General features: G+C 35.1%; 1 protein-coding gene across 1 annotated transcript; it reads right to left on the minus strand.

Annotated features, from left to right (window-relative positions):
- Nucleotides 1-17,077: 17,077 nt before the first annotated feature.
- LOC136201509 (uncharacterized) lies at nucleotides 17,078-19,008 on the minus strand. The gene is made up of 2 exons (XM_065992194.1): nucleotides 17,244-19,008; nucleotides 17,078-17,159 (listed from the first exon to the last, which is right to left on the minus strand). Exons 1-2 carry the CDS (start codon nucleotides 18,671-18,673, stop codon nucleotides 17,132-17,134), a joined length of 1,458 nt encoding a protein of 485 aa, XP_065848266.1. The 5' UTR covers nucleotides 18,674-19,008; the 3' UTR covers nucleotides 17,078-17,131.
- Nucleotides 19,009-21,353: the final 2,345 nt, after the last annotated feature.

Raw genomic sequence — 21,353 nt, forward strand, 5'->3', positions numbered from 1 at the left:
AATTTGATGATTAAACAATCTTTGTTTACTCTAAAGAGAGACTTGCAATTCAAACGAAACAAATAAACAAAAGAAAGTTAACTTAAGAGATTAGCAATGAAGACTCGATCATTTTCGTTTTCTAGAAAAACAAATTGAGCTCGCAACTCTAATACAATGTCAATCTGTTTTCTTTTTATTTGATTCAAAATAATTATAGGGAAATAAATTGGAAGATTACTAATTCATGTTACTCTTATAAGGGATAATTACTAATCTAACCCAATGAAGAACCCCACTTTACATATCTAACCCACATTCCTTTCATTTTACCAAATTAGACAAATAAACCCATTTTGGACAAAACTACCCTTATTTTAGTTTGAAGGTTCATCTCCTACCTCCCGCTCCTTCCACTTCCACTTCCTCACCTGACCTTTCCCATTCAACTTCATTGTGGTTCATCTTCTTCATTTTCAGTTCGTTTCAACTGTATTTTACGTTTTGAACTCATCACTATATATAATCCGGGTTGTTCTTCTCTACATTTTCATTTTTATTTTCATCTCCTACCTCGACACCTCCCGTTTCTTTCTTCTGCGCGCGAAAGTGATGGCGAGAAAACGGAAGGCGACGGCGACGGCGGCGGCGACAAGCGAAGAGGAAGGACGGACGAAGCATAAGGTAAGCATGCATCATCTTCTTCCCTGTTACCGCCATTAATGGATTAAATGCGCTCGAATGCGCTCGTATGTTAACTGTATGTAGATATGGTCGCATTTGTTACCTAAATGCGTTCAAATGCGATAAGGTATAATAGGCGAACATAGTGTCGCATTTGTTACCTAAATGCGACACATGCGACGAGCCATTCCATTAAACTGTCGCATTTATTACCTAAATGCGCTCAAATGCGACAATATACACCATGAAACATTGTCGCATTTGAGCGCATTCACAGACGAATGCGACATGATTGTAAGCCTTATACATAGAATATGTCAGTTTTGTTAGAGAATTTAATGTGTGTATGTTTAAAATTGTTACAGCATGATCCCAGTGAATCTAAAAAGAGAAAACATAGTTCCATTTTCAAATATCCCAATGCGGTTAATTCGGATGCTCAAGTAACAGTGAGGTTTAATGTGGATTCTGGGGTCATGATAAAGAAGTATTTGAGTGAAAAGCAGTTAGAAATGTATAGGAAAACATGTTTTGGTCAATATTTGGATATGAAGGTTGCTAGTTTTTCTTCTGGAATAGTGCATCATGTCCTATCACGGGAGATTAAACATAAAGAAAGTAAACACATGGAGATGTGGTTCAGGGTGAGGGGAGTTGATATGCGGTTTGGAGATTGGGAGTTTGGCTTGATAAGTGGTTTAAGGTTTGGGGTAAACATTGGGGAATTCATGGAAAGAATGTATGAATTAGAGATGCCGCATAGGTTGCGAAATAAGTACTTCAAGCAATACGAGACAATAACGACAATTCACTTCTTTGAAGTTTTGAAAAGTATACAATGGAAGAAGAAGGATGCGACTGACAGATTTAACCAAGATGCTGTGATGATTGCCATGTTGTACTTTGTGCATGACAATGTATTGGATAATGCTAACGAGAGGTATGCAAAGGATTGGGTTTTGGATCTTGCAGATTATCCAAGACTGTTTAATGAGTTTCCATAGGGGACGTTGGCTTGGGAGGAGACATATAGGTTCTTGGACTGGGCCATTAGCAAAAGACTGAAGCAATTAGAGGCAAATGCAGCGGGAAATAGGAAACGTGTTCCATATCAACTTATTGGATTTGCACACGTATTCCAGGTATGATTTGTGTATATATGTTTGGTGTTTGAATGCGCCCAATTTCCACCTGTGTCGCATTTAGAATGGAATGCGCTCAAATGCGACAAGGTTGGGTTGCTAACCTTGTCGCGTTGGAGCGCATTCAAATATAATGCGACATGATTGGATTGTAAACCGTGTCGCATTCGAGCGCACTAAAATTGGAATGCGACATGATTGGGTTATAACCGTGTCGCATTCGAGCGCATTCAAATGGAATGCGACAATGTTATAATTCTTATCAAGGGATACCTCTTATTTGCAGACTTGGATTCTTGAGTTGTGGAATGTGACTCATGCATATTACACAATGAGAAGTGGCAACCCACTTCCACGCTTGCTGAGATGGACCTAGAGAATAGTCCCATCAAACAAAGCAGTCAAAGAAACGTTTTCTGTAAGTGGAATGAGATTCGTATGTTTCTCTTTACTTTGTATTTGTTTACCAATACATTGCTATTTTTTTTCAATGTAAGGTTGCTGATCCTCCAGACGCGCGTCTTGTGGTTGAGGATAAAGAGGAAGAGTTCGATTGGTACACGTATTTGGTGGACCATGTTGAAGGACGGGAAGTTGATATAAATGCAATATTTGCCCCAATAATGAAAGGTAAGGAGAAGGTTGAAGCTGAGGAAGAGGAAGGTGATGAGGAGGAGGGTGATGTACCCACCTATAGGCGTTATCCATCCTATGTTTGGAAGCAACTTTGCATACGTGTTCACATGGAAATTGGGCTAGTTGCCATTTCCTGCACGTACATGTTCCTGCATTTAAATAAACAAGTCCCCCCTTAACCCGATCACCGATTTGAAAGGTGTGATTATCCACAGGGAAATATGAACAACGTATCGCTGCCCCTACATGCTTTATCATCTTTTCTTCCGGCTTTCTTGCCAAATAGGCCACACGTTCTCCTGCAGCAACATATTAATCTCGTAAATAATTACGTATGTATAAATAAAATAAAATAAAATAGAATACACATTTATAACCTGCTTCTGTACGTCTCTCGTAAAACCATTTTTGTAGTGTCATGCGTATGAACTCAACCAACATTGTGATTGGTAGACGTCTAGCCTCCACCATTAACGCGTTGAATGATTCTGCCACATTCGTCGTGATAATGTTATATCGACGACCACAGAAGAATGCACGGGACCATTTCTCTTTTTCAGCTTGCAGTAAATATTCGGCAGCACCGGAATGTAGTGAACGAAGTGTTGCAAAGGATTCCTCAAAATCAGATACCCGATAGGATTTTGCACATTTCCAAAACGCCTCATCTATCTTACGAATTCCACGAAATTTGGCCTTAACATTTTGTTGCAGATGACGTGCGCACGCCCCGTGAACAGCATTAGGAAAAACCAAACTAACTGCATGTATAATGCTTTGGTTCCGATCTGATATAATGGCTAGATCTTCAACATCATTCAGACACTCTTTCAATTTGTTGAAAAACCAGAGCCATGATTCATTACTTTCTTTCGGTCCAACTCCAAATGCAACAGGAAAGATCATTTTGTTCGCATCAATACCAACTGCAATGTATAATATGCCGGGATATTTACCTTTTAGAAACGTTCCATCAACGGCAATGACAGGTCGAATATGTAGTTTAAAACATCTCAATGATGCACCCATAGCCATAAAGAAAAATCTAAATTGATCATCATCATCTGTCTCGATATGTGTCACGGTACCCAGATTTGTACTTTTCAACATCTCACAGTAGTCCGACAACAACATGAACGATTCCTCCGGCGAACCACTTTGTGCTTCCAATGCCCAGTGTCTTGCTCTCCAAGCTTGCATATAAGAAAGATTAACGGAAAAATCTCGTTCAAAATCGAAAACAATATCCTTTGGTCGATGCACCCGATTTTCCAAATCAAACCTGCTTCGGAGTAGTATCCCTGCAACACGTTTCCCCTCTTGCCTATGGTGCGGACATATCTGATCTCTCCCACAAGCATGCATGTCCATACCATCTATTCTTGAAAGCCTGAACAAATTGGAACCTGGAATGACGATCCCTCTAGCCCTCCATTTACATTTGCCCACATCCTTACATTTCACCTCAAACAAAGACTTGTTTGATTTGTAAACCTTCCATTCAAACGAATTTTCAATTGCATATTTTCCAAGTGAATCTTGCAATTCAACTTTGTTTGAAAATATATCATTGACCCTCAAAGTAGTACCTCCGTTTGATTGTTTAGGTCCAATCATATTCACGGGCGCATCGCATGGCTTTGGACACCATCGAAATGGATCAGTCATCCTTTTCATTCTATCTTCATCGCCATCATCATATGGGATACGTTGCACGCATTTAGATTGCTTAACTTTTTCGTGAACACTTTTAACAGGAATTTCATTCTGAGTGGTATCTTCATTCTCCACATTGTCACCATTATCGTAACAATAATCATTATCATAATGCTCATCATAATGATCGTGATTATCTTTATTCATATAATCATCGATACCATTTCCACAATCGTTGTCATCCTTACCATGTATAGGAGCATCCAGTTCGATGGTGGGATCATTACTTACTACTTCCGTTGATTTGCTTTGACCAACATGTCCATCCTTGTTAGGTCGCAATGTTGAAGCTTGTATTGTTCGCATGTTTAGAGTAGCATACAATGGAATCAAATCGGTCGGATTCATTCGGCAGTACTCTATGAATCCCATGACATCTCCATCGTCATCAATATCTGCTATCCCACCACACAGTTTATTTGGACCATATGTCGCCTGCATGGACATTTGGAGATCATACGAGGTTGAGTCAACGCGGAGTGCACCATAAACTTTCTCTTTCAACTTTTGCAAGTCAATATCTATTGGCAAAAGCAACAACTTCGCTTTACCACCCACGTATGTCATCACTTTTCCTTCTGTAGTCCACAGTCCGTTCCAAGATAAAAAAACACGTACACCTCTCTTTGGTTGACATACTTCTATATTTAGTAACATGGACACGTGATCAAAACATAATAAAGCCAATTCATATGTAAATGATGCTCAAATGCGACATGATACACCAAAATGCGACTCAAATGCGACAAGCTATACCAAAATGCGACTGCCAAATGCGACATGCTACATCAAATGCGACCGCCCAATGCGACCGCAAATGCGACATGGATATGAATGCGACAAGCTATATGTTAGTCCTTGTCGCATTTTATTCTCTGTGTCGCATTTGAGCACCGAATGCGACACATCGGGAGACAATGGCGGAATCGAAAAATGTCAAGATTCAAGCAAATGTATTCGAAAACCAACTGTGTATTTCTAGTAATGTGTATGAAAAATGAGGGAATGATACTTACATGAACTTGAATGGGGTATGGATATCTTTAGATCTTGGGTTGAGTTGATGAATTTTCCTCTGAGAATGTGAAAGTAAATGAAAGGGAAAGAGGAGATGGTTGTTATATGAGAACAATGGTAGTTTTGTCCAAAATGGGTTTATTTGTCTAATTTGGTAAAATGAAAGGAAGGTGGGTTAGATATGTGGGGTTCTTCATTGGGTTAGATTAGTAATTATCCCCTCTTATAATTGCATTGCTCGTTTACGCATGTAATTAAATCTTTTTTAGAGTTGTAAAGATTGAGTCCTTGACCATTCATGTTTACAAATTTGACTCTTGATCTTTAATTTTTACACATGTTGAGCCCTCAATAACAATTTACTTATTCAAGCTGTTAGTGAATGGTTTAATATGTATGAAAACCATCAAATCTTCACTTAATGAACTTATTAATGTATATAGCACCAGTAGTTGTTGTATTTCTTATTCGTGCTGCTGTTTTTTTTTATGGAAAGTGAAGTTCTTGGGATCACAGCATAGTGTATCTAGTCTTTAATTCTACTCTATTTATTTTGTGAATTTGGCCAATTTCTTTGTCAATAAACACACCAGCACCTTAAACCTCCAGGTACCTTCCAATTTGAAAAAATTTCATCACTTATTTGTCTAGCGGCACCAAAAATGTCATGTTAACTCATAGTCGGAAGAGATTTATGTGGCCGAATGCTCAAATTTGAGAAGCCTTTTATGCAATTTTACCAAAAAGAAAAACATGATTGGCCGTGTAAGTTAGATATTGTTTAGTTTTAATACATTATCTTCTGAGGAATGAATCAGAAATCGAAATTTATCTGCAATAACTTAGAAAAATTCTTATAAATGAAATTGACTAGTGTAAATTAATGTCACTTTTATGCTGAGAAAAGCAAGCTGCAGTTTTCCTCCATAGATTATGAACTATAAGAATGTCACTTTAGTTGGGGTACTCTACAAATGAAGACGGATATGGGCAAGGCAAAACCACCTCAATAAAAGATGGTTCTCGACTGCACGAAATGCACCAACCCAAACAAACTAAACATAGTGATGTTATTAGTTGCAAATTATGAATGAGTTTCCGAATGTTATAGTATATGGTAGAAAAAGGATAAGGTATTAAAATAGACTTATGGTTTTTGGGAAATATCAATTTAGTCTCCACGTATAAAATAACATCAATATAGGCTTAAGCGTTAAAAAAAGTATCAATTTAGGCCTCGATAACGGATTGGACACGTCAATCCTATTACTTCGTTAATTTCTCCCTCCACGTACAATTGATAGAACTTAACGAAGTAATATCAATGACGTGTCCAATCCCTTCTCAAGACCTAAATTGATACTTTTTTAAACATTTCATCCTTCCCAAAAACCATTGTCTTATTTTGATACCTTATCCCAGTAGAAAATTATGAGTGATAAACAAACAATCATAATAACAAAAATTATGTGTCAAAGTCATGCTTTCTACTATAAAATATATTCTATGACAACAATGGATGTTTTCATCTTCTGGGAACAGTTTAATCAGTCTTTTTTGGTTTAAACTCCCATCTAGGCGAATAAATGCTTTTGGAGAACATGGTTTTATCAATACTGCATCTTCATATGCTTCTAAACGTATAGGGCATTCTCCACAAGCTCTTCACATATGCCTGTTGAGATCACTGGCTTCTCATTTTGCTAGCTTGTTGAGATCAAAATATTCTACCCATCAACATAAAATAATGATAAATTTCTTTAGATAAAGATGTAAAACACATTCATTTTCTAAATTAAGTCAAATACCAAAATAAGTATGATATACCCGCACGAAAACCTTCCTACCCTATCCACCTCTCCTAGACTCGACTCTCCAATCATAATTGATAAACATCATCAGTCTTCTACCCAGACTGTTTACTTTCTTTACCCAGTATCTATGCAACTAAAAGGCAACCATTTATCCCTTTTTAAATGCCAATGTGGAAAGATACTTGCTCTTCTGTGTTGCACCTTGTTTTCGAACTTGAAGGGGTTGCCAAACTTTGAAGCAATAGCAGTGCATCGGCATTATCTTCTAGATAGTACCTAGCATTCCTTGGTTTTTGTCCAACACTGCATACAAAGATCTCAGGAGCTGAAGATTATAACAAACTCGAAGCTGTTTTCCATATGCTGTCAATGAACATGTCTTCTAATCTTTCATCACTGATTATTGCAGAAATTATTTTCTCTGCTACAAACCCTTTAGTGACTCCCTGCGTTTCTCTGCCACAAGCCCTTTACACAACTGATAGCATATTGTGGCTTCTGCTACAAAAGTTGTGCCATAGCCAACAACTTAGACCAATGCCGTTGAAAATGTCCATGTCATCAAACTTCTTTTGTATTTGTTTGACCTTGATAGAAGAAGATGGATGATTCAATGCAGATCCAAGCCGACCTATATGACCACGTTTTGATTCATAGTGTAGATCCAACATTAGGCTGCAACACGACAAAAAATGGGGCACACCAAAATCAGGGCAGCTAGGCAGCATATAATGAAAAAGAGGCCATAAATAATGCTTACAGAAACCATGATAAAACTTTGTAAAGCATGAGGAGGAAGAAATGTGGGTAAGGAGTTGAATTCTCCCAGCAGCCTCTGGGAAACTTCTATATCTATTCACTTTTACTCTGGATCAACCTTCAAGGATCCCACATAAATAACATCCAAATTTTGTATGGGTTCATGACTATCATTTGATGGTCCTTCTACCACTTAAGAAAGATAGACGAGATGCTGATTTATGAATGCAGTTTTTAAACATAAATGCCATCCCACCAATTCCATCTTGAGATATCAATGTCCAACACCGATGACATATACACAGTTGCTTCATTGTTTTCGGCCAGAAGGATGGGTAGGTCATCGCAGGAGAGAGAAATCCACCCCTCAAAACGTAAGAAGTTCTTACTAAGAACCAAAAAGGGCTGCTTATGTAGGTGTATTCATATTGTGTGAGGTCTTCAATTGGTAATTTAGTATATTTACACCTCAGCTCCATCTGTCAATCTTATCAACTTTTGATTTTTTTTTTGTATTTCTTTAATTTTTAAAATCTATTTATTAAAGATAAGTTCAAGTTTAACCTAACGTATTAAAATGTAGATTTAGTCTTAACATAAAAAAAATTGATGTTTTGTAAAGTCGAATGGCACCCTTCAACAATATTCAAATCAACTTTTTCAAATTTTTGGTAACGTAACACTAAGATTAATCATTCTTAAAAAATTAGGGTTAAATTTTCACTGCTTCATATGTTAGGACTAAATATGCACTCCACCGAAAACGTTAGAGTCAAATTCGATTCTTATCCCATTTTTTAATTACACTAAGTCCACTTTCGATAGAACTTTTAGAACCAATTTCACCTTACTCTGAGCAACTCTAATTGTCTTATAAAAGGACTAATTTGTAATTTGTCAATAGTAGCTAACCATTAGAATGTAAAAAGCCAAAACCAAGCGAGTTGCTCAATTGGGCTAAAATTTATAAATCGGATAAGGACTAAATTTAACTCTAATGTTTCAACCGAAATACAAATTTAGACCTAACTTATGAAATAGTGTAAATTTAACCCTAACGTTTCTAAACAAGATCAATTTTAGCCATGCGCTATCGAAAATTTGAAAAAACGGGTTTGATTGTTGTTTAATAGCCTAAACCATACGAAACCCACCTAAACTTGTCACTTTTAATCATTTTCCCTCCCGAACTTACGTGACTTTCCATTTGCCCCTTCAACTATTTAAAATTGGTATTAACAATCATCTGTTTTCATTATAACGGAAACAATTATGATATATTCTCATTGCAAACACTAATACCATAATAAAAAGAGTTGGTGCACTACTAAAACAAGGTGCAAATGAGGCTAATATACACAAGTTTTCTTGTAGAAATTGCATATAGGGTTGTGTACTACTAAAACAAGCTACAAACGAGGTTACATATATGCAGACTGGTTCTAATATTTTCATGAACACTTGTACTAATGTTGGAACTTCATTTTGTTTCAGTTATAATGAAAATAGGGGGTTAATAATACCACTTTTAAATAGTTGAGGGGGCAAATAGGTCGTTCCGTAAGTTCAGGGGGCAAAATGACTAAAAGTGACAAGTTCAGGGGGCTGCGTTGTCACATCGGACTTTTCAAACAAGTTTGTCAATAAATTGAAGCAGTTTCGTACATTTTTTTATTGGTTTTTTATAACTATATTAATAACACAATAAAATATAGTTCGATAAAAAAAAATTGTGATTAACTTATAGCATATTTAGTTTTTAGTATTTTGAACAGAATTTTTATAATTTTATTAGTAATATATTAAATATCTTTAACATAATTGATATTTGGAAGTTCTGAAGTGACAGTTAAATACCGGCCAGACCAGTTTTTTCTAATTTTTGATAACATATGCCTAAAATCGATCTTGCTTGTTAGGGCAAATTTGCATGATTGCATATGTTCTAAGTCTACGGTCCACTTAAAACTTTGAGGTTAAATTTAATATCTATCCTTTTATTAATTGGAACATGAAAGTTTTGGTAAAGGAAAATAAAATTTAGATTAAAAAAATTGATAAAAAATTGTTCACTTTTAGGGGTTTGAAACTTTGAATTTATATTTGAACATATCATACATTTGAACTTATCAATTTTGAACCTTCAAATTTGCTGACATGGCAGTAGAAATTTGATTCGACGGTGTCATATCAACTTTGAAGATTTCTAAATCATCAAATAAGGGTGTTGCAGGTCCAACATTGACAAATTTAGAGTGTGATAGGTCGATGTATAAGCTCATATGCCAAACAATAAAATAAAAACTAGTTTAAATGTGTAATTATATGTATTAAACTTTTTATTCCAATGTGACAATCCTATCCGTTTCTATTCCAATGTGTCCAAATGACTATTAGCAACATTGCAATAAAGAAATTTCCTCCTTACAGAAACAAACATCTAGAGAAGCATATAATTCACAAGACTGTTCCAATGTTCATAATTTTCACAACATAAAAGCAATGAACATTTGGAATTGGAAATTGAACACAAGCTTGTGCATATGATGACTATAACATATTCATTTTCTAAAAAACCATTTCTAGATTCACACTACGAATCAATGTCTTTCATCATCTTTTTAAATTAACTCAATTACCAAAATAAACATCTTAATTAATAAAAATCGCCATTCTTCTTTGGGCAGTTTACTTTCTTTACCCTGTATTTATGTTGACTAAAAGGCAACCGTTTATACCTTTTTAAAGGTCAATGTCTTAAGACACTTGCTCTTCTATGTTGCACCTCAGTTTCGAACTTGACCGAGTTGCCAAACTTTGAAGCAATGGGAGTACATCAACAGTATCATCTAGATAGTACCTAGTCTTGCTTGGTTTTTGTCCAACACTGCATACAAAGATCTCAGGAGCTGAAGAATATAACAACCTCGAAGCTGTTTTCGATATGCTTTTCAGCATGTCTTCATCGGATCTGTCATTCCCAATGCACATCACAAAATCTGGGAATTTTTCACCAGTGATCATTGCAGAAAGTATTTTCTTACCAACAAGCCCTTTAGTGACTCCTTGTATATTAATTGGTTAAATAAGACTCAAGGACAGATAGACAAAAGAAAACCCTGTACACGGCTGATATCATATTGTGGCTTCTGCTGCAAATGTTGTTCTACATCCAACAACTTAAGACCAATGCCATTGCAAATTTCTATGTCCAACAATAATCCCATGAGTACACTGACTGTATAATGTATTTTGATTTGGCAGAAGAAAGTCGATTATATGAATTTGCCTTCAAAGAGTTTGGATTGTTCAGTTGTGATGAATTTACAAGGAGTCTATAGCAATTAGAGCGGAAAATTCTGAATCCAAGAATGAGTTATGGGTACTCCAAGACCACTTTGGATTGAAAAGCTTATGGAACAAAATTTCATGTTTTGATTTTATTTCCCCTCTCCTCACTGTCTTCTTCAAGCTACCATCTTTTGTGTCGTATTTGCCAAGTCGATCATTCCCTGTCTGAACCAAAGTTTCTCCATTGGACGTAAAGCTCAAGAAGACAGGGAGGAGAAGGGAAATAAAATCAAAACATGAAATTTTGTTCCATAAACTTTTCAACCCACAGTGGTCTTCGAGTACTCATAGCTCTTACTGAGGTTCAGAGTTTTCACCTGTAATTGCTATAAACTCCTTGTAATTAATCACAATTGAATAATCCAAACTTTTTGAAGGCAAATTCATATAATCTAGACTTTTTTCACCAAATCAAAATATATTATACTGTGGGTGTACTCATCTTCTTCTTCGTACCAAATTTGGAGTAGTCAACAATCCGTGACTTCTGTCACTCCACCCATGATTCTAAATAGATATTATAGAACATATCTACATACCCTTGATAAACCAGCATACTTATCGTCCCAACTAAAAAGGTCGGGTACTTCCAATTGATTTCAACATATTATAGTAATACATTTTATTTGTAGGTCTAAACAGCCAGCCACACCCCATAGCAGGTCATCCTGCAATATCACTCAAACCAGTCACATTTTTAAACATGGTTAACAATTTTTCACAGTTTCAAGTTGCATAAAATTGAATAAAAAAATTCAACTACAAACCTTTGGCATTGATTGGTTATGCAAATATCTCCGGTATAAAACAAGTATCAAGATCATAAGTGAAATAAACTTCTTTTCTTCCTATTCTAAGTAGATTATAAACAAGAAAAAAAAAAAGGTAAACGTTTACCTCCAATATCTTTTTGTTTGGAATCATGAAAATAATTTTGTATGAGTTCATGACTATCACTTGATGATCCTTCTACCAACATAAGAAAATAGAGGAGATGCTAATTTATAAATCAAAAAGTGGTTGAGTTGCTTTTGCAAACCTAAAGTACGCAATCCCATTAATAGCATATATCAATGTTACCCATGACCAGGGGCGGAGAAAGGGGGGCCGGGCCCCTCTGGCCACCGGAACTACCATGGTAATGAATAGTTTCGGCCACTCCAAATATTAGTCTATATAAACTCTATTTAGTAATATTTCATTGTTTAAAGGTAGATGAGATGGTTAAAAACATTTGCTTCTTTTTAGAAGGTCCTAGGTTCAATTCCCCCTAACCTCAATTTATTTTAGAAATTATTTATTTATTTAAATTTTATTTTTTAATAATTATAAAACTATGTTATCATTATTAATTAATTTTCATAACACTTTTGAACTTATTTTTACTATATCTTTTCCATTAAAAAAATTAATTTCTTATTTTTGAGACTCAAACAACTTAATTTCTAAATTAAATTATAAAATTTTAAAGCTAAAAATAGAAAAATGTAAAAATGTTATAATTTTTTTAGAAACTTCATTGAAGTAATAAAAAAATTAAATATATCACATTACGTGTTAGGCTTGTCCAAAATTTAAAATTGTAATATTTTGGACCTATTAGGTACTCCCTAAATCCAAATTTCTAATTTTTTTGACCCGGCTTCATAAATCCAAATTTCTATTTTTTTCCTCTTAGGCCTCCTTAAATCAATTTTTTTACATGTTCAGCCATCTCTAAATCAAATTTTTTTTTACATGTTAGAACTATTAAACGAAATCTAGCTTAGTTTTGAGAAATTGTACATTAATACTTAAAATTGGTTCTTGACCATTCAAATTATAACACGCATATATACAAAAAAAAAATTAAGCAAGTTCGATTTAGCAAAAAAAAAAAAATCCCGAATGCACGGGTAAAATCGGCTCCCCCAACCGAGTAATCCTGTATTCGCCACTGCCCATGACATATACACAGGGTGGGTCATTGCACGGCGGACAAGACCCACCACACACTTTGTTTTCTTTATGCAGGTGTAGTTGTATTGTGTCCCATCTGTTGAAGTAGAGAGACTAAAATTGTAATTTATGAAGGATTAAATTGTAATTTTGAAGGAATATTTTTGTAATTTGGATGATAATAATTATGAAAAAATGACACAAAAAACTCTCTATTTTAGCACTCAACTCTTTTTATTTTTTGTACTCAAAATGACAATTCCAAATACAAACTCTATTTATAGAGTATCAAATTGAATCTTTGCCACAAAACTATAAACTAATTCTAGCCATAAACGTGGCCTAAATAAAAACCAATTCTTCCTAGTCTATTTTGCTCCACTTATTCAATTACAATCAAATATGAAATTTTGACTATAAACTTGTCTTCATATGTCAACAACCTTATCTTCTTTTTTTATCACTTCACCCACTAACTCTTGTCTCACCATGATCATTTAATTGTTATTTTTTATTCAAAGAAACCATTGTTGATTCATATTGTCAAATTAATATTAAGGAAAATTAGTTTATTATTTCAACATGCCCCCGTAAACTTAAATTTCCGTGACTCCCAATTGAACTCTCAAATGACTGAACACATCATACTTCAGCGGCTTCGTGAAAATATCTGCAATCTGATCTTGCGTCTTCACTTACTTCAGTGTTACCTCCTTTTGCTCAATGCAATCCCGAATAAAATGATACCTCGTATCAATGTGCTTACTTCGATAATGAAATACGGGATTTTTCGCTAATGCCAGTGCAGATTTATTATCGATAAAAATCTCCGTCGGCTCATTTTGAGTCATCTGAAATTCTTCTAGCAATTTTTCGAGCCAAATCGCATGACACACACATGAGGTTGCAGCAACATATTCAGCTTCGTAGGTTGACAACGTCACAATCGCCTGCTTCTTCGAACTCCACGTAAATGCAGTATCACCTAGAAAAAATACAAAACCAGTTGTACTTTTTCGGTCATCCTTGTCACCGGCCCAATCACTATCACAGAATCCAACTAATTTGAAATCGTCAGTTTTTGAATAAAGTAATTCCAAATTAGTTGTACCTTTTACGTAACAGAGAATTCTTTTTGCTGCATTCCAATGTGACACCTTTGGAGCTTCCATGTATCGACTTATTAAGCCGACTGCATAAAGAATATCTGGTCTCGTACATGTCAAGTATCTGAGACTTCCGACCAAGCTTCGAAATAATGTCGGGTTGACTCTGTCTCCATCTTCATCTTTTGTCAACCCGATTCCACATTCGACTGGCGTGCTGACGGAATTACAATTTTCCATCTTGAACTTCTTTAAGATCTCCTTCACAAAACCACTTTGAGAAATAAAAATTCCATCGTCATTCTGCTTCACTTCAATGCCAAGATAATATGACATTAGACCAATGTCATTCATCTCGAACTCACGAGCCATTGTCTTCTTGAACTCTTCAAACATCTTAGGATTGTTCCCTGTAAAAATGAGATCATCCAGATACAAACAAACAAGTAACATATCTCCATTTTTCACCTTTGCATACAGGGCATATTCATGTGGGCATTTGACAAAACCATTTTCTTGAAAATATTTGTCAATGCGACTGTTCCAGGCTCGTGGTGCTTGCTTGAGACCATAAAGTGCCTTTTTCAATTTTAGCACTTTATTTTCTTGACCTTTCACAACATAACCAGGTGGTTGCTGGATATAAATTTCCTCTTCGAAATATCCGTTGAGAAATGCGGATTTCACGTCCATTTGATGGATTCTCCACCCGCGTTGAGCAGCTACAGAAATTACCAGTCTGATACTCTCCATTCTGGCAACAGGAGCAAAAACTTCATTGTAGTCAATTCCGGGTCGTTGACTGAACCCTTTTGCCACCAGTCTTGCTTTATGTCGGACGATTTCACTGTTTGCATCTTTCTTTGCTTTGAACACCCATTTAACTCCAGTGGGTTTTTGACCGGCCGGAAGTGATGTCAGCTCCCATGTTTTATTTTTCTCGATCGAATGAATCTCCTCTTCCATGGCTTTTCTCCAATTTTCATCTTTCATTGCTTCTTCTGGATCTGTTGGTTCATCATTAACAAAATGACAATAAAGAGTTAATTCATCATCGAGATTTCTTGTTACATCATAGAGATCTTTAATAGGTATGAATTTTTTTGGCTTTCCGGGCGGATGTTCATTTGAACTGTCTCCATCATTCGAGGACGAACTCGAACTGGTTGCTGGTGTTGTGGCTGCGACTGTGGCTAGTTCTTCCTGATCATTGTCTTCATCCATGAAAGGATAAAAACTGTAGCTATTTTCTTTTTCACCGGTCCAGTCCCAAACTGCTTATTCCTATAATATAACATGAATATTACAGCTATATTCTAATTCAAGCATCAGATAACACATAAATTAACCATGTAAATACCCTTCAGCATCAAAAGGTTAAAAACATAAAATTGCATTTCCAGCTCTAGTTTAATATCCCATGATACGTTCTATGGTTAGACAATGACATCAATTTATATACACAGAAACTAACCTACAACACCAGCTCATCATAGATAAATCCTCTCAATAGTAGTTCCTTGCTTTCTTCTTGGACCGTTAATCTTTTCCTGCTCAAAATAATTTCATGCAAGTTAGCTAGTCCACTAAATTATGCATATGAAATTCTAATTTCTAGGTAAATTCAAAAGATTCTTGCATTCAAATTATAGTAAAAAAAGTTTAGGCGTACAAATTCTAATGGCATATGAAATCTAAAAACAAAAGACTATTCTACAACAAGAATCTGAATCAAATTTCTAATACTCAAAACACTTGTCTAAAATTCAAATTCTCTATTTATGCAACATCTAATTGAGGACTAAAAGAGGTAACCTACTATTTTTTTTAACATAGGTAACCTATTCTAAACATTCTTTTCTTTTAATTTAGTTTACAAATATATGCAACACTATGTTCTAAAATAGAAAATGATAATTGAACTTCATCAGTAATTAATCAAAATTTCAAGATTGTGCAGCAAATAAGAATCAAAATTAGTACCTTCGGACCAACCAATCATGTTCTATTCCCCTTTAAAGTAGTGTCATGTTTTGTCCCCTTCAATCATCATCATCGTCATCATTGATCACGTTAATCTCTTCATCACCACTAACTTCTTCGTCGGTTTCAAGTTGATTGTAACCATCATCATCATCATCATCACAATCATTAATATTAATTGGAATTGTTTTTTCTGCTTGATTACCAATTGGAAGAGGTATTTCTTCAAAACCAAAACCAACCTCATTCTCCATTGCTTCATCTTCGTCTATGGGTCTTATTGCATGAAAATCAGCGGTGATCTCCTCTTCTTGAAAAACATCACCATCTTCATTTTTCTCAGAAATATCCTCTAGTGATTGAAAAGGCAATTTATATATGTCCCTAGGATGATTTTTCACCACAATAAGCCAATTTATTTTTTTGGGATCTTGAACATAAAAGACTTGTTTAGCTTGAGAAGCTAAAATAAATGGCTCATCTGTTTTTAATCGACCATTGGCCTTGACACTTGTGATTGAGAAATCATCTACTATATATCCACTTCCTTTATGGCTCACATCAAACCATTCACATTTGAATAAGTAAACACAATTCATTCCTGAGTACTGGATCTCCCAAACATCTATCAAATTCCCATAATACTCTTTATCACAAGAACTATCATCACCCCTAGACAAGACTCCTGAATGTTGACTCTTGCGATTCATTTGACGATTTACAGTATGAAACCGATAGCCATTCACAATATGACCCGAGTAACTCTTGTAGCGTGGGTATGGACCAAAAGCAAGATTCATAAGATCCTTAGAAACAACATCATGTTCATTTAATTCAGAAACCTGCAAGTTCATCAATAATATAAATGTAATTTATTAAAAAAAATAGACTAATAATGAGACATAACCTCAAGCAAATTATAATAATCCATACATATATTCACATACATGATCCTGGAACCATTTTGGAAATTCTGCATTGTAACGTTTCCTGAACGCTCTAGTACTCATATTTGGCAATGATTCTTGTACTTCCTGTACCAATTGCAAATTATAAAGAATAAATAGATAAAAAAACAAAATATAATAATTTATTAGAATATAAAATATGGTACTTACTCGGCATATGGCCACACTTCTTCACAGTTGTTGAGGATGTAAAGATGTGCCTTGTGTTTCCAATCATCAGTTAGCAATTTGAAATCATCTTTACCTAATGGTCGTCCAGCTTTTCTAAATATTGCCAACTCAATACCATTTGCATTTTGATCGATCCCATCAAAATTCCTAGGATTCTGATTGAAGATCGTGTCAATTCCTACCAAATATCTTGAACAGAAAGTTAAGCATTCATAGGCAATATATGCTTCTGCTATTGATCCCTCAGGTTTTGCTTTATTCCGGACGTTTAGTTTTTTCGTATGCAAGTCTCTCTCAACAAAATACATCCACCGATATTGGACAGGTCCCGCAATTTTTGCCTCAGATGCTAAGTGGATAACTAAATGCACCATGACATCAAAAAATGAAGGTGGAAATTTTTTCTCTAATTTACATAAAATTAACGGAATCTGCTTCTCAAGACGATCCAATTCAGACATTTCCAAGCTCTTACTACATAAATCACGAAAGAATGCACTCAACTCAATAAGTGGCTCAACAACATCTTTTGGTAGGAACCCTCTAATGGCTATCGGAAGAAGCTTCTGTAGGAACACATGACAGTCGTGACTTTTCATGCCAGAAATTTTACGTTCCTTAATGTTAATACACCTAGATATATTTGATAAATATCCATTTGGTGTCTTCAACTCAGCCAGCATCTTACATAAAGCCAGTTTGTCATTTTCAGAAAGCACATAACGCGCAATTGGGACACATACTTTATCTCCAACCACGGTCGGGTGAAGTCCATGCCTGATACCCATGTTAACCATGTCCTTTCGACTGTTTAGTGTATCTTTAGTTTTTCCTTTGATCTTCATCAGAGTCCCCAACACATTATCACACACATTCTTCTCGATATGCATGACATCTAAATTATGGAGAATAAGAAGTGTCTTCCAATAAGGCAACTCAAAAAATATACTCTTTTTTCTCCAATTCTCAAAACTATTTGAAGCATCGTATTTCCTTTTGATGCCTTTATTGAATGGCAATTGAGTGAAATTGTCGAATTCCTTTAACACATCCAGACCTGATAAAGGTGTTGGCCTCTTTCTCATCTCTGTTAAACCATTAAACGACCTTCTGTCTTTGCGCCATTTATGATTAGGAGGCAAAAATCTCCTATGATCCATATAGCATAACTTCTTTGAAGCACGAAGGTATTCAGCACTAGTATGCTTATGGCAAATAGGGCAAGCCTTATAACCTTTCGTTGACCACCCCGATAAGTCAGCATATGCCGGAAAGTCATTGATAGTCCAAATGATTGATGCACGTAATGTAAAATTTTGTTTACTATGAGAATCATATGTCTCCACGCCATCAACCCATAACTCTTTCAATTCAGAAATTAGAGGTTGCAAAAATATGTCTATACACATTCCTGGACTATGCTCACCGGTATAATCATCGACATTATCAAGTTTGACTGTTTCATGCACAACCAAGGAGGCAAGTTATAAGGTATTAGAATCACAGGCCAAATGCTGTGTTGAGAGCTCATGTTTCCAAAAGGTTGAAAACCATCAGTTGCCAAACCCATTCTAACATTACGAGGGTCACTTGAAAAAATTTCATGTTGATCATCGAATGATTTCCATGCAGGACTGTCAGCAGGGTGCCTCATAATTCCATCATCAACCCTCTTTTCCTTATGCCACCGCATGTTTGATGCCATCTCTGTACACATAAACAACCTCTGCAGTCTTAGTTTTAATGGGAAATATCGTAAGACCTTGTGTGGAATTTTCTTATTATCGTTTGAATTGTCACCAGACTTCCACCTAGACAACCCACATATTTGACAAGATGTTGCATTTGCAAATGGACCCCAATATAAAGTGCACATATTTTGACAGACATCATATTTTTCATAATGAAGACCCAAACGATGGATATATTTCTTTGCACTACTGTATGACTCAGGCATAGTATGTTTCCCATTTGGTATTATCTCTCTTAATAAACTAAGTAAATCGTCAAAAGATTTATTTGTCCATCTGTGAAAACGCTTCATGTGAAGTAACTTGACAATAGTAGCCAATTTCGAGAGTTCACATCCTGAATGCAATTTCTCCTTAGCTTCATTTAGTAATCGATAAAACTCACCAGCATCCCCTTTAGGTTCCCCTAGCATACTATTACTGTCACAATCATTACCAACTAAACTATCATGATCAACACCATATATATCATTGAGCAATCCAACCATATCATCATCCGACTCATTATCATTATCATTATCATTGTCATTCAGATCTTCATTGATACCACGTTCTTCATTTGGAGACTCCCCATGAAGATACCAAACTGTATATGTGGTCATAATTCCAAATTTCAACAAGTGAAATCTAATCGTAGATTCATCATTATAAACAACATTTCTACATTTTTTGCAAGGACATTGAATCACGTCGGTCAACAATTTAAATCTATACGCATACTTCAAAAAAGTCTCAACTCCTTCAATGTAACTACGATCTTTTCTATTGGCAAGAGCCATCCAACTCTTATCAATATTCATATCGTTTATGAACCAATCTGAAATTAAATCACATAGTGTCAAATATGATATTAGAACTAAGCACCAAAAAACCAAAAAATTGAGCAAAAAGAGTTACTCATTCCATCAATGTCTCAAATTGCATTTTTTACGGTTTGAAAAAAAAGTTTGAAAAAAAAGTTTCTCTGGAATTTATGTAAACCAGATTTATATTTGAAGTTGACCTATCAAGGGCTTCATGTGAATTTATCTTTGCATTTCATGGCTCATTTTACATTTAGTTAGCTAACTAGAAATACCATTATATAAGACAGAGCCTACTTGCCTAGCTAAAATAGTCCAGCCTTTATACATACAACTACTTTATTTGTAGTCTCTTAGTTTTTTTTTTATCTAAGCATCAAACCAATCATAAATACAAACCTCACCCACTACTATTAAGATGCATACTAAGATAAGATCTTGGTTTTTGAGACAGGTAGGAACTTAGTTCACAGTTTCCATAATTTTAAACTGAAAGTATTATTTATATGGCTCAGTCAGGTATTTTGACAAACACCTTGGTGATGAAAAGGCCACCAAATCACAAAAAGACCTAAAATCCCCAAAGCAATCATATGCAATGAAATTTTAGATTAACTTCAAACAAAATAAGTAGTTTTATTCTATAAACCAACACACAATTATGTAGATGAATAAATTAGAAGACAGATTAAAAAAACAAGTGATACAAACTTAAAAATTAAAAAAAGACCAATCATCTAACCTCTATGGACGAACGTTGACGACGCGAAGCAACCGAGGCTGGGTTCCGGTAGCTACTGTTGTCTCGCCTGAATCGCCTGACAAGGGTATTGCGTTTTCTCAATTTTTGGCGTAAGAAATGTGGATGAAAGAGGGGCTCGCAGTTTGGGATTACATTATAATTGATTTTGTTTTATTGAAACGCTGTGTCTAATCAAACCATGTCCTTTTGGTTTATTTAAAAAAAAAATTAAATATAACTCATTATTAAATACCAGAATTTCAAATAAATCCCACTTCAAAATTTGATTCCAAAATATCCGATCAATCCATTTTTTTTTGTATTAAACCCAAAATTATTCATGCCTTATTTCTATTGTTAATTTATTAAAACAATTTTCCAATTAATTGTATTTGTTATTCGATCCGCTCATGAGTGATTTGACGTTCGGCTTGATAAAAGATCGATAGTATTCAGTCCAATTTATAAAGGGATAAGGTGCAAAAATGTCCCCTAACGTTTACATCCAACTCTTATCAATTTTACCGCTAACGTTTAAAATAATGCAATTTTACCTCTGACATTGGTAATCAAGAGCAATTTTATCCCTAACGTTGTCAAGTTTGGAAAATTTTAGAAATAATTCATCTAACTGTCTTCTCGATCATCATTCATACATGTGAGTGTCATAAACATATGATTAGATTTGGAAAAAAAATTAAAAAATATACTTTCTATTTTACGAGTTGGACAAAAAAAATTCAAAATATTTCACCGAATGTTAGGGGTGAAATTACTCTTAGCAGCCAAAGTT

This window comes from Euphorbia lathyris, chromosome 7 (genome assembly GCF_963576675.1).
Source record: "Euphorbia lathyris chromosome 7, ddEupLath1.1, whole genome shotgun sequence".
NCBI classification, from domain to species: Eukaryota; Viridiplantae; Streptophyta; class Magnoliopsida; order Malpighiales; family Euphorbiaceae; genus Euphorbia; species Euphorbia lathyris.